This window comes from Ceratotherium simum, chromosome 7 (genome assembly GCF_057802395.1).
Source record: "Ceratotherium simum simum isolate JZ-2026a chromosome 7, ASM5780239v1, whole genome shotgun sequence".
Lineage (NCBI taxonomy): Eukaryota > Metazoa > Chordata > Mammalia > Perissodactyla > Rhinocerotidae > Ceratotherium > Ceratotherium simum.
The window spans coordinates 49,142,549-49,157,762 of NC_141906.1; the positions used below are offsets into that span (position 1 = coordinate 49,142,549).

The window sequence follows — 15,214 nt, forward strand, 5'->3', positions numbered from 1 at the left end:
CTTCAAAAGAAAAGAGGGGATTTCCATTGTGAAAGATGTGTGGAAATGATTTAAACAAATAGTAAGATGAGGAATATAACATTTTGCCCTATCGTCTTTTCTGCCTTATATTCCTCCCTCCTTCTTCTCTCATCCTAGAAAATATCCTAAGTCTCATTTCTGCTAGTTAATGGTGTAAAGTTTAGGGAGGGGACAAGTAATTACTGGAAAAATATATGCCAGACCCTGAGCCACAGGCTTCACATACACATTATCTCATTTCTCCTTTAAGGAGGAATACTTAACAGTTTAATAGAGAATGCCTGGAACTCACAATGCCCTCAAAACACTAAACAGGATGGAAATAATTAGGTACATGCTCCACAATTTAATTAAAAGGATAATCATACCAGTATTGTTTATAACAGCAAAAAACCCAGAAATATCCAACAACAGTTGGTGTTATTTAGTTATTATACTAAAATAATGTTAGAGGGGCCGGCCAGTGGCGCAGCGGTTAAGTGCCCGCGCTCCATCGCGGCAGCCTGGGGTTCACCAGTTCTGATCCCAGGTGCGCATCGACACACCGCTTGGCAAGCCATGCTGTGGCAGTATCCCATATAAAGTGGAGGAAGATGGGCATGGATGTTAGCCCAGGGCCAGTCTTCTTCAGCAAAAAGAGGAAGATTGGCAGATGTTAGCTCAGGGCCTATCTTCCTCACAAAAAAAAAATAAATAATGTTAAAGACGAATGTGTATTGGCATAGAAAGATCCAGTGTCAATTTAAAAAAAGGGAAGTTACAATTATTCCTTTCTTTTTCAAATACAGATGTGCATGCATATGCACATAGGTCTGGTAGTATAACCACGGTTTAATGATGTTTCTCTTTTGTGGTTAGTGCCTTAAAGTCGATTCAGACTCCTAGTGACCCCGTGTACAGCAGAGCAGAACCATGCCCGGTCTTTCTGCACTAACCTCTCACCATCCAGTGCTGTAACAGACAATGCTCCCTGCTATTCATAGGGTCTTCATGGCCAATTTTTTCGGAAGTGGGTGGCCAGGTCCTTCTTCCTAGTCTGTCTGTCTTGGAAGCTCCGCTGAAACCTGTCTGCCACAGGTGACCCTGCCGGTATTTGAAATACCAGTGGCATACCTTTCAGCATCTCTGCAACACACAGCCACCACAGTATGACAACCGACAGACAGGTGATGTGGTTCCCTGACCGAGAAATGAACTCAAGCCACCGGTGAGAGCAGCGAATCTTCACCACCAGACCACCAGGTTTCTCTGTTAGTTACAGGGTTGGGGGTGTTTTAAAACATTTTCTTCTTTTTGCTTATCTGCATTAGCTAATTCTTCTCTAATACACAGACATTGCTTATTGAGGGTAAAAAAAAACGTAGCTTTTTAAAGCTAAGTTGTATCTCTTCTCTTTCCTCCTATAATAGATTTTGTCAAATGGACCAGAACTTCTATTTCCATAATGCAAATATTTATTCTATAGCAGAAATCAGCACTACTGCTCCAGCTAACTGCAAGTCGTCAGAAGAGGAGACCACCAGTCACTGAGAACACTGCTTCACAATTCCTACAGTTGTGCTGTGCAGACTTTAGTCAATCATAAGCTCAGGTAGTTGTCAAGTTTGGAGAAAGGAGAAAGAAACTAATAATTGCTGACCACCTATTTATTATGTAAACTAGCACAGGGTTCTGCACTATTTTTTATTAGATGATTTTTGCCCCTAAAACAACCCTGTCAGCTATCACTGTTCTCATTTTACAAATAAGCAAATTAATAAAGTCTAAAAAGATTAAATAACTAACTCAAAGTCACACCATCAAGTAGGAAAGCCAGGATTAGAATCTATATCTTTATCATTGGAAAGCCTGAACTCTTTCTACTACACTCTGGCTCCCGCCAAACTCAGCTGATTCATGAAATTGTGATTGTAACCTTAATTACTAAAAGACAATCTCACCTTATTGGCAACAGCATTAACGCTTGGCCGGGCATCGAATATAAAGATTTTATGAGACTGGGCATTGGAGTCCATGATAGACTGAACGTATTTTTCATCTTCTTTGCTTCGCTTCCCACTCACTCCTACCATGGGCTGGCTACATCGAGTGATTGTGGCTTGACTTTCAGGATGAATCCATGATAAAACCTTAATGGGGGAAAAAATGGCAACATGCCCTTTATATACTTCTCTGTTTATAATTCTTCTCAAAAACATTACTCTATAAAACTCTGCCTTCTAAATGGATCCAAATCCTAGCCATGAAAGGATATACAAGGCTGCTATAAAAAACCATCACCTTTCTTTCAAGCCAGCTCTGGCATGTGGAAAACTTGGTCTAATTCTTTAATCAGATATTGATTTATGAAAGTCACTGACTATTGGAAACTGTTGTCTCTAGAAAAAAAATACATTAAAAGAGGGCTACATAAACCCTACTTTTAAAGTTTTATTACTGTATCGGAAAAACTGCCCAACTATAAGGTCTTCAGAATCTACAAAATTTTGTACCTAAAATTATTTGAGCTGATCTTTCTAGAACACAGTAATTTATCATAAATTTGTAAAGTTTTCTTCCTTCTAGGATTTAAAGGAAAAGAACATTTATCACCACCACTAAAGAATGTATAATAAGATAAAGAAATAGTGAATAATATACAGAGCCAACTTTGTTTTCAAATTAAGAATCATGCAATTCTGTGCAGTTCTCTAACAGCCACGTCAGACTCTCCAGAAACCTCTTTAATCTACGTGTTCTCTCCAAAAGTTTTAATTTTACTACATAACTCATTCTCTAACATCTCTAAAAGACCTGCTGCTGTAGCTATTTTTATCCTGCATCCACTCTCCCATTCATTAATCTCAGCGTTATGTAGAGTACAAAAGCATTTGCAAAGTCTCATCAAAGCTTCATACTTACTGGGATACGGCCCCTGGATCTGAAGGATGCCACTCTCTTTAATTCTTCATCAGGAATGTTTGCTGGCACAACCAAGAGGGCAGGGTACGTATCACAAAGCTCATATCGCTCATTTATCTTTGTTATTCTCCAGCTCTCATTTGGAATTCCCTACATGTGAAATAAAACATGAGACAAATTACTACCTAACTAACATATTAAAAGACATCATAATAGAAGCTACCATATTTAACCTCTCTTATCTCCAATAAGTTGTTGGAATAGTTGTTGGAACAGTTATTGTCTGCCTGCGGTGACCAGGCTTTTAGGATGAGACATTCTAATATAGGGATCTGTGTTCATTTTGGTACTTGATTTTATGTTAATAGATTAAGTCACAAATATTGATCGAGTGGTCAGTCTATGCTAAGCATTTCCAACAGGAAAGGAAGCAAGGAAACCGTAAGACCGCAAATGTTCCCTATTTTAAAAAAAGAACAGTCTCATTCAGTTTGATTGGATGATTGATTTTGCTGCCAATCATATATACAAAGAAATTTAGAGGGCAGGCACCAAGTGTCCATCAGAATCCTGTATACCTGTTTATCACTTATATACCTACAGTGAATATTTCATGTCTACGTTAGAGTACTAATGGAATCTAATGGGATGATTAGATTCTAATCTAAATCATGTTAGATTTAATCTAATCTAAGACATGTCAGAAAAGCAAGGGAGTAACAGAAGGCAAAGCCAAAAAGACAAGAGGCAAGAGAAATACTTAAAACAACTTTTTAAAAACACATCGATTATTAAGCTCTCATTTGGTCCTTTCATATTTGCTATGTTTATAACTAGTATACTACTTCACATATAGGATTACCTAACAAGACACTTAAATTTTCCATCCTCCACTCTATAGAAAATAAAGCCATTATGTTAAATGGTTGAAACTAAGAAAACATATATTTTTTTAAATTTTATGACCCCTGGCAATTCATATCTAACAGAAAAAGACAGAGTTGAAAGAAACCAAATTAAAGTAAAAAATACATTTATTGAGCACCTACCATGTGCAGGCATTATGCCAGCACCCTCTTTATACACATACACACATACATTATTGTATTCAGGTTTTGTTAACTTCATTTTATAAATGAAGAAATTGTAGCACAGACTGTAACTTGACCAAATGAAGTAGTAAAGAATTCCATGTACATTCCAAATCTATCCTTTGTACATAAAAGTACATTGCTCCTCAAGAAAAATTTACTATCGGGGTTCACAAAATTGTTATAAAAATCTGAAATCAAAGGGCAGAATGTACTCTCCTTTAAACCAGTATTTATCAAGCTATTTCCAAACACCCAGGAGAATATTAAAATTAAGAAAGAAGAGAAAATTCCCTCCTAGTAATCATGTGGTAGATACTATCAATGGTTTCCATCTATCCCTAGCCACCGTCTGTTTCTTCATTAGTGCTTCACATCCTATGTACCCCATGTAATTAGGCTGATCTCAACTTGCTTCCTATGATCTACATCTCTCCTCTCTTGCTCGCCTCAACTTTATATATACTAGACAACTGTTCAGGCAAGATCCTTACTTATTTCCAGAAATAAAAGAAAGGTTTAATTAGAGATTTAAAAAGATATATATTTATATGCTATAATAAAAAAAGTACAGTGAATTGGTAAGTTTACACAGGGGGTACTCAAGCAAGAAACTTGGATACTGTCCTTAATTGTCCCTTTGCCTTACGCCCTACATCCAATCAATGACTAATTTCTATGATTTTTCTTCCAAAAGTACCAGAAGAATAGTTCGCTCACTTCTCTCAGTCCTCACTGCCACTTCCCTAATTCAGGTCATTATCACTTCTCTCCAGTCCCTCTGCAATCCATTTTCCACCTTGCTTCCACAATAACCTTTTAAGATGCAAAAGTTATCATGTCATTCCTCGGCCTAAAAACTATCAATGGCCACCTATTCCTTTTCACATAAAGTATGAAATCCTTTATGACAGCAAAGCCTTCACACTCCTGCTTTCCCTAAACTTATCCCTTGCCACTCTACACTCTACTCTAGCCTATACCAAATATTTTCAGCTCCGAGAGGGCTTCATATTCTCTCACTGGAGCACTTGCTCTATCAATCACAGTTTTCATCACTGTATATCTTAACTATTAGTTTACTTCTTTGAATCCTCCATGAAACATATGCTCTTTGGGAGTCAGGAGTGTCCTTCTGTTTTGTAGATTTAGCCACTAGTATACAGTAGGTGCTACATAAATTTGATGAATGAATGAATATATGAGTGAATAAATCAATGTAACACAAGGAAGCTTCCATACAAAGCAAAATTAGTTTTTGAAGTCTTCTTAGATATCATGGAGTCAGAGCTAAGAGGGTCAGATCACCTGAAAAGCATACATCTCCTGAGATCCTAATGTACCACCCCCAACCCAGGTACGTACTCCCATCTCTCTCATCCCCTTCCCACAACCTTGAAAAATCAATACCAGGGAGAACCACTATTACCACTGGGATGATGTCACGTTCTTCAGGGAAGTGGCAGATTAGGGGTAGAACCACTGACTTACATTGTCTTAATGGCTATTGTTCTCCTCATTCTTAGATAAAGTGACACACCTAACTCCACTAAAGGAATTGCCTTTCAAGCAGAAAACCGGACTTGGCTAGTCAGTATACGCTCTCTCTGTAGACAGTGCTAAAGACATACTAACAATTGTAGATCTTTGGCCTACATTTTTCCACTCTCCCTGCAAATCACTGCCCTTCAGTTAATGTATCCATTTGTCAGAGTCAAGTTACAACCAAACTAACTGGATTATAGCTTTCCTTAGTTACTTACATTCCAGTTCTGAGGATAAATTCTGTTCTCCTTGACTGTACTCGAGTGTTTTCCAAATTTGTTAAGCAATACATCTATCTTAGGATTGAGTACTGATTACTAATCAGTAAAAAGCCTGATGTTTACTGTTTTAGCAAACTTGCTGATTTTTCTTAATCTTATCCACAAATTTCAGGGTCCCCTATATAATCACTACATGTGTCAAGAGTAAATTAAAGAAACACTCTCCTATATAACAAACTTAAATGGTTATTAATAGTTTTGCCCATTTTTAAAAATACATAATCTAATTTCTTTTAGCACTATAACGTGTAGGTCTATAGAATTAATGTGGCTTTCCTTTTGTGTTTTAGTGGCAGCACACAGTAAAGCTAATCAGTCATGATTTCTGTTTTCAGAGCTTTACAATGTAACAAATATAATAATAATAATTTGGATAGATTTCTATAGTTTATAAAGTGCCTTCTTGTATATTTCGAATCCTTCAAACAATCCTTAAAGCCATTCCTATCAACAAGTGAAAAGTAAAGGCCATGTGACATAAATGTCTCATTCAAAGCACATAGCTAAGTGTCAGAGCTAAGTAAGAGCTGGAGCTAGGATTCAAAACTAAGTTTTCTAAATGCTCTGGAATTAGATTGTGGTGACAGCTGTACAACCTTGTGAATATGTTAAAAACCAGTGGACTGTACACTTTAAAGTGGTAAATTTTATGTTATGTGAATTATATCTCAATTTTAAAGAAAAAATGAGGTTTGTATGTTCTGAGATGGTATAATCTCTAAAATATATTAAATGAAAAAGAAAGGAACAGAACAGTGAGCAAAGTATGCCACCATCTGCTTAAAAAAAATAAAGAGAGAGTTACTGGGATGGCTAGGGGACAAAGTTGGCCTGGAAAGGAAACCTACCTTTTGTACCTTTTGAATTTTATACAGAGTGCAAGTATTACCACTTTCAATTTTTTTTTTAATTTAAAGGAAAAGGTGGAATACTCTGATGCTTTATCTTTAGTGTTAAGGTTTATATTAAGAGATTATCTTCATTTTCTTCCATAATAAACTTAAAAGATACTTAAAAAAAAATCTGAGTCTTTTAACTACAAAAAATACAGTGTCCTCTCCACTAGACTTTAGCTTAGTTGACTCAGAGCAAACTGTCTAACTTTGCAGAAAAAAGCCAATAAATTCATCTAGTAAGTCAAAGACCAAAGCATCTATATCACTTAATATAGAGTTCAGTGCTCTATTGTGACAGCCACATTTCCTAATCTCATAATTCTCTTTCTGTATGGGCAGTTATTTACTCTTTATTTTTTCTTTTTAATAATTATTTCTTTTCTCTGGACACAGTTATCTCATCTTCTTTCCAAAGTTCTATGTTGAATGCTACTAGAACAGACAGCAATTTTTGCCTAGTTTCCCAAAGAATATTCCTCATTTTTACAATTCTAAAGACTTTTGTCAGATTTTCTGGTTGCTTTCCCACGTAATTCTCACACTGGATTTTCAGATTAGCAAAAATCTTGCAATGTTACTTGTAGACTCTTGGTTTCCAGATGATCCATTTATTTTGCATTCTGCTTCACATTTTGCCAACTGAAGGTTTTATAACTGAATGAGGAATTTGAAATTTCACTTGCTACATGTGACTGAGCATTAACAAACTCAGTTTCAAACCATTTGGATAGCATTAGTTCTCTAGTAGTGGTTTTTGACTCTTCCTACCTTTGTGAAACAAACCTAAGTAAATTAGAAGCTTTATAACTAAAATTCAATGTATGAAATCTAAATACAAAAATCATAGCTTAATGATTTTCATATCAGAATTCTAGAAGAATTTGGATATCAAATCCAATGATTACAAAGAAAGAAACAATGTGTCTGAACTTTAATTTTCAAGAAAGCATGGTGAACCAATGTGGAAAGTTAAAAATAAAGACTATTTTAGGTAGAGTTTAAGTATTGCAGTATAAGGACTCTTTGGGAGTGGTGTATTGAGGAAGAATAGGGAGAATCATTCATTATAACACAGATTTCAAGACTGAATTCTGCTTTAATCTTTTATTGTGGTGAATCACATTAATAGGTTTTCTAATATTAAACCAATCAACCTTGGTCATGATTTATTATCTCTTTTGTATACTATCAGATTTGATTTGTTAACATTTTATGTAGAAGTGTGTCCTCTATGAAGACGTAAAACTTTCAAAATTTTATGTGGAGCTAAGTTATAAGCAGTAGAACTATTAGGAAATTTTTTCAGAATTAAAATATAGGATACCCAAAAGAGAAAAATCTGAGTGAATAATGTTGAATGGCATACAAGAGCATTAAAATGTAAATATACATACCATTTTATTTTTATTTTAAAAATTATTAAACATCTTAAAAATAAACTGATTTATTTGTAAACTCTTAAAGATTCATGAAAGATCACTGGCACAGTCTGAAAAGCAGTTTAAAGAAACTGAAAGGCAGCCAAAAAATCAGGAATAGCCTTCATTAAAAAAAAACAACAACATAAACCACACGACTGTATAAAGCTGTTTACTTCTACCCATGAAGTTTTCGTTGTAATGAAAAGAATACAGAACATTAAAATTGAAAGAAAAAAAAGTACATACCTGCCTTCTATACTCTAAAAGAGAATCATATAGCTTCCACCCATTTTCAGGGAATACTTCTTTGTATTCAAAAGCAAAAAGAGGCTACAAAAAAGTAAACAGAATTAATAGCTAAAAAAAGACATCTAAAGAGGTAATGAGGGCCGGCCCTGTGGCTTGGTGGTTAAGTGCGCGCACTGCGATGCTGGTGGCCCGGGTTCGGATCCCGGGTGCGCATCGAGGCACCACTTCTCCGTTCATCCTGAGGCCGAGTCCCACATACAGCAACTAGAAGGATGTGCAGCTACGACACACAACTATCCACTGGGGCTTTGGGGGGAAAAAAATAAATAAAATCTTTAAAGAGGTAATGAATCAGAAATGTATCCTTATCATACACAAAGTTTTTACTTACTTATCTGCAAGGATATTTTGTATTGGTGTCTTTTTTTTATATTGTTGTTCTAGCATTTGTTTATAATTTTGAAAACTTATTTTTTTTTCCTATTTTTCAAACATATAGAAAAGCACAGAGGCCCTCCACCAAGATTTATCAAATGCTAACATATTTACTATATTTCCTTCAGATATCTTTCGTAGCTGTTTTAGGTTTACTTCTAAATAATGAAAGGCATTACATAACAAAAACACATCTGGTATAATCAATTAGTTTGACATCACAGAGATCAGCAATTAAGCAGCTTTGAAGTGTATGCTACATTTTCTAAAACATACTGAATAAAATTTTTATTTTTTGCCAAGCAATCTTGCATACCAAAAAAGAAAATTTAATTTATCATTTATGTAGACAGAATGGCAGGATCAACTATGATGAAAAACACTCAAACTAGAGTCAGAAGACCAGTATTGATTCCAAATTTTACTCCCTAATAGCTATGCCCTTAATTTAACTGCTTACCTGCTCCTGGTTTCAACTCTAAAATAGGGATAAATATTTACTATCATAGGGGTACTGTAGAACTTAGATTATATAATATAAATGAGGGAGCCTGACACTGTTAATAGTACACAGTAGGAACTCAGTCAAGTATCTGCCCAATTCCCAACCTTCCCTCCTAAAATTGCAAGACTTAACTCTCAGCTCCCAATTAAAAAGAAGATTTCAAATCCTAATGAAGACCACATACAGCTTTTTATCATGAAAACATCCTGGATAGAAAGATCATATAATTATAGAATGTCAGCATGCAGGAATAAACCTCGGAAATCAGCTAGTCCAGCTTCCTCATTTTATATCTAAAAAAACTGGTCCAAAAAATTAGATTAAACCTAAATTATACATCTGGTTAAATGGCTAAGCAGGATCATAAACGTAGAGATTCTAGATAGCCTAGACAAGTTTCTTTACGCTACACCAATAATTATAACACATACTTTTCAAAGAAAAGAAACATCTTACCAGGTTATTAGAAACAGGAAACGCATATTTCATTAGATTTTCAAATATGGATCTTCTTGTTCGCCCCTCAGGTTTATGAGCAAACCGTAAATTCCGAATATCCTAGAAAAGATTTAGGATCCAAGTCATCTATCATGGTTTGTTCACTTTTTATTTAATGAACAAATAAGGTAACTTGGAACTAACTTGTAAAATATTAAAATCTGTGAATGTGGGATACAAAAATAAATCAGATGACAGCTCCTGGAGGCAGGGAAATTACAACACCTTATTGAGAGAAATAAAAAGAAACACAAGGTTCTCTAATACAAGGCAGAACTCAGAGGACAGGAAATTTACCCCTGCTTATGGACTCAAAGACAGGCCAGTGAAGGAGGTAGCATATGACGTAGGGACTGGAGATTAGAGAGACTATATCTGCAGCTTAATGTCATGACTGATACACACTATCAGCATATGTCCTTTCCCTGTGAAAGCCCATTTTCTGTCATGAATTTCCCTATTAAACACCTGATTACCTCTTGTGATATTTCTTAAGTGTCTTTTATTCCCATTATCCCTGGTGATTATTCTCCTACTTACGATCCCTTCCCAGGACTCATCTCCACTGGATCTTCTCTTTCTAAGTCTCCTGCTACTAGACTGATAGAACCAAACTCTGCCTATGGGCTTCCTCCATTCCATGTCCAAGTTCTTCAACCACCTACTGGCAGATAAACTCTCAATAGTTTGGTTTCAAACAATTCATCCAGGCTCTAAAGTCAGATCTAAAGACCAAGCCCCTTTCCATTATCTGTCCTCAAACGATTTTCTATGCTCAGGCTGAACGTAGATATTCATGTTCTGGTATATTGACATCATAACAGCACTAAGAAAAAATTGAGGATTAAGAATAATTTTAAGACTACCCATTTTACTTAAGTGTTTCAACCTAGGCAGAATTCAAAATAGCTTTATTATACCCCATTCTGTAAAACTGAACACAGTGACCCCCCCCCACTACAATGCACCTGCAGTACACGAACAAGCAGAACATTTTATTACAAATCTGATCCAAAACTAGAATGCTAGCTCTACCGTATTCTAAAACAAACATGTGCAAGAACCTAAGCTGATACCTTGTTTTCCCTCAGTAAATACCTTTACAATTAGTAGAAATATTCATAATCACTCTGTTAGCCACACAGCTCTCTTCAAGTACCACACCAGGGGCCTATGGTTTGTTTGCAGGGGCCTAAATGTTTGGGTTTGTTGATAATGGTCTTGTTCCATGGAAAAAATTATATTTAAAATGATCAAGATTTTAAAGTCACCCTCTTTCATGTCCTCTTATATTCTCTGCTCTATTTACTATTAGACCACAGAAGAGTGATCAGGAGACAATGTGCTTGACACACGGTTGACAGCTATTACACTCTTAGACCCCTTCCAACTATAATGGAAAAGCATAAAAATAATTACTAAGTCATTAGCTTTAATACTAGATTCATAAAACTTCTAAGATTAGCATAAGAAAGTACCCTCAAAGTTATGCATTTGCCGTTGCTTTTACTTTTGGCACTGGCAGAACAGCAAAAGAAAGGAAAAAGGTGACCTAGAATTGAGACGTGCATGGGTGTTAATAGGCCATAATAAGGAGAAGAGCGACCTGTAGAAGTGGCACCTGTATTAAGTACATATGACTGAATGTTAAAATTGTAACAATCTAAGTTTCATTCAAGTATCGATGCATTTAAAGAATGCGATTAGGTAAGAAAATAGGGAAGGTCTATAATACCAAGTTTTCCCTGCATTGTTTCAGAAGCAAAAAAAATTATGAAAACTAGAAACAGCAAAGATAGGGGACGATGAATATATCATAACCAATTCTCCTACTACAAAGTACTATGCCTTAATTGCTTAGAGCCTTATGTTTCTAATTTGTAAACTAAAGGTAATAATGTCTATTATGCCTACTTCAGGATTTTTATGAGGCTCAGTGTGAAATAACGAATGTGAAAGTACTTTGTATTGGGTCCAAAAGAATTCAAGTCTAATTCATGATAGAACACCTTTTTATTACTCCTGAATGTTGTTTTCTTCCACTAGAATGACATTTCTAGTATGAAATCCACTTGATATTTTGGAAATCAGTCTCTAAACACAGGCTCTATTTAATACAAAGCTTTTCAAACCAAATAAAATTCCACACATATTATAACAATTACCTTACACACAGTTTCTAGTCCATAAGAATTTTCCCCTCGACTAGAAGCACCACCAATTTTTTCTACTCTACTTATCACACCAAGAGAAGCATCTAAAACAAATGGGGGATCCTAAAGGAAGAAAAGAAAAAAACAATAAAAATTGAGCAATTGACACTGTATAATCATACATGAGAAAAACCTCAGTTAGAAATGCTTTAACTAAAAGTGATTAAAAATGAACAAAACTGTCTGCAAACAACACACAGATGTACATATAAAAATCTAACCCAATAACAAGTCTTACCCGTTCCATGCTTTTGAAATATAACCTGTAATTCGTGACAGTCAGAGTTCCTCGTACAGCACCAGTGAATGGACATATATAAGTTACATCTTTGGCTGAAAAGACAAAGAGTCCACAATTTACAATATATTGTGCACTATTAAAAACTGCGCTCTCATCTTTTCACAAAATGTAATAGAATTCTGACTGCTAATCTAACTTATGCTCAAAAATCACAGAATCAGTGATTCAAAGAGAACTCAGAAGCCAAATCCAAGCATCCAGCCGTGCAGCAATCTGGGGAAGGAATGTAGAATAAATGGGAAGGACTAGAGAGGCAGAGTATCATCCCTTATCCTGAGACAGAACAGAAGGAGACAAAGATGGCCACTCTCCCTGTAGGATAAAATAGGTGTGGTAGTTGGAATGGTGGGTGGAGGGGTGGTGGTAACAAAAGTAAATGCCTCAAGTCACAGTCACCAATAATCTTATCATACTTTCTAGATCACCTCACCAATCTGCTGGTCGTCTTCTGGCCACAGTCTAGTTTGTCAATATTCCTCTAAAAATAGAATACCTGAAACTCCTGACCTGATTATATTTATGGGGAAAATACTGCGAGGGAAATGAAATGTATATGAAATATAATTTCTTAGTAAAATAAGAGGATATTATATTCCTGACCAAGCACTGACGTCAAACTTTGTAGAGAAATAATCATAAGTACTGTTTTATTAAATGATAAATGATGAATCTATACAATATCATGCTTTTTAGAACATGAATTAATTAAGCAGAATAACTCAGCTACCACTAGCTCCAAATAATATTTAATATGGTAGAGTTCGTAATGCCCAATATATTTTTTATATCTTAAAATATTCATAAATCCCTGCTATGTCATTATTGCAGCAAATCAGCAGATCTTCATCATTCCAAGGAAGTAAGGCACAATAAGGAGCAACAAATTTCTAAGAACCTTCCAAAGGGCTTCTGGGAAAACCTAGGGACATGAAATAGGTTTAATAAGGTATTGCAACTTCCTGACTTGGCTTTCTATACATCACTTTGAAGCACTGACTGCTTTATATGGAATTTGAAATGAGACTGATCTTCTAACAAACATTTCTAACCTTCAAAATGGTTCCCTTGGGAATGTTCAAGATCGAGCTACATTTTTTTTATCAGGGTTTCCAATGCATTTCCAATGTTTCATTTAGAAGGAAGCTTTTAAAATTAAATAAACTCATCATTATAGAAAGATACACAAACTTGCCTTGCATACATTTTCTTGACCTTATATTTTTACCTCAACTAGGAAAGCTTTATTCAATGTTACTAAAAACATTTCTGGACTCCTTCCAGAGCCAGTTTTCTTACTCACGCAAGAAAATCAATCTTATTATTCTATATTTTACTACAGGATATGTCCTTCCTAGTCAAATGTTTTTGATACACCTCCCTCTTTATTCTAAAATCAAGAGATAATATACATGATACTGCTTCCAAAATTGAAAGTACAAATATAAGGGGTGTATACCTATGTTTCTATTATCATCATTAGGCTCTGCTTTGTTCTGTCCCCTTTACCCTTCCTCCTTAGGCTGGTGTGCCAGGCTACAACACTCTGAGACTGCTTCCTCCCTAAAGCATTCTGTTGATGTTCCTAACACTAGTAACTTTTAAAAAACATCTAAACTGCAGATTTACATTAGACCAACTAAAAACCAAACATCTTTTCTCCATGAATTAATATTTTCAATATTAATTTCAATATTTTCAAATTTTTTCAAATTAATTTCAAAATTTCAATATTTTCTAGCCTTATACTTCACACTAAATTTAATTTTTGGCACAATAATCAAGTCTATATAGATGATTTTGAATCAGAATATTTTATTTAATATATTAGGTATTCCTCCAAATTTTGCAATACTAATAATGCCTAGTGGTACCAAAGGAGCTTAGATTTACTAATCCTCTCAAATTTTCACTGAGAGGAAGAATCCATGATAGTTTCTGTGAGGTAGACCAAAATGACCTTGAGAACACATATCTGTAAGATATAAAATATATACAAATAAATGTAATATACAAGAGCTGCCATCTGTGCAGAAAGAAAGGCACAAAGACGTACTCCAGGTAATACAGAGAAGGGGAAATCCTTTCAGCTATGGGATCAGAGAACATAGGCATGTGAGCTGTGCCCCAATGGCAGGTATCCTTTAGATGCACAGAGATGGTGAGACAGCACTCAGTGCAGAGGAAGAGCCTAATCCAAGATACAGAAGTGGGAAAGTAAAGTACCTATGTGGACAAAGGTAAGTATAGAGTCTGGCTCTCTCTAATTTATATTGTATCACACTCTCTTCACTCCTCAATTCCCCTCCCTGGTTTCTCTTCTACCATATAATTGTAAAATGTCTACCAACGCTATGTTTATGTTCTTGGCCCTCTTCCCACTGCATTTGCTCTCTGGGTTATTTTCCTCCTCTCATTTTCAACCAATATCTATGATCTGAAGATTCCAAAATATGGACTTCTGGCCCTGATCTCTCTCCTAAGCTCCTAAGATAGCTCTCCTAGATATCTCCACTTGAAATTTCTCATAGGTACCTAAAATTCAGTACCCATAAATATTATACCAAGGGCTCATGAAAATTGAGAGGAAAAGATAAATTCTTAGAGACTGACTCCTCTGGATCTGGTAAGTGACTGGATGTCAGAGTTCAGAGGAATGGAGCAGTCTAAGATGACTCCCAGATTTCTGCCTTGAATGAATGGACAACTGGAGTTAATACTAACTGAGGGAGAGAATAAAAGGAAAGAAGTAAATTTAGGGATAAAGGTGATGACTTCAGTTTTGGAGATGTTGGGTATAAGGGATATCAATAGGATATCCAAGGTCATATGTCTAAGATGCAGGCACTTGTTTATATGC

General features: G+C 35.5%; 1 protein-coding gene across 8 annotated transcripts in view; it reads right to left on the bottom strand.

Annotated features, from left to right (window-relative positions):
• MTMR2 (myotubularin related protein 2) overlaps positions 1 to 15,214 on the bottom strand; it is a 113,320-nt gene that overhangs the window by 24,728 nt on the left and 73,378 nt on the right. For 7 of the 8 annotated variants that reach the window (XM_004427421.3, XM_087433616.1, XM_014785235.2 and 4 more), the window contains 6 exons: positions 12,295 to 12,389; positions 12,009 to 12,119; positions 9,802 to 9,903; positions 8,403 to 8,486; positions 2,923 to 3,072; positions 1,962 to 2,150 (listed from right to left, as the gene is read on the bottom strand). In XM_004427421.3, the coding sequence (XP_004427478.1) occupies positions 1,962 to 2,150; positions 2,923 to 3,072; positions 8,403 to 8,486; positions 9,802 to 9,903; positions 12,009 to 12,119; positions 12,295 to 12,389 (731 nt within the window). The remainder of the gene's footprint in view (positions 1 to 1,961; positions 2,151 to 2,922; positions 3,073 to 8,402; positions 8,487 to 9,801; positions 9,904 to 12,008; positions 12,120 to 12,294; positions 12,390 to 15,214) is intronic. The other variant, XM_087433612.1, reaches the window with a different exon arrangement.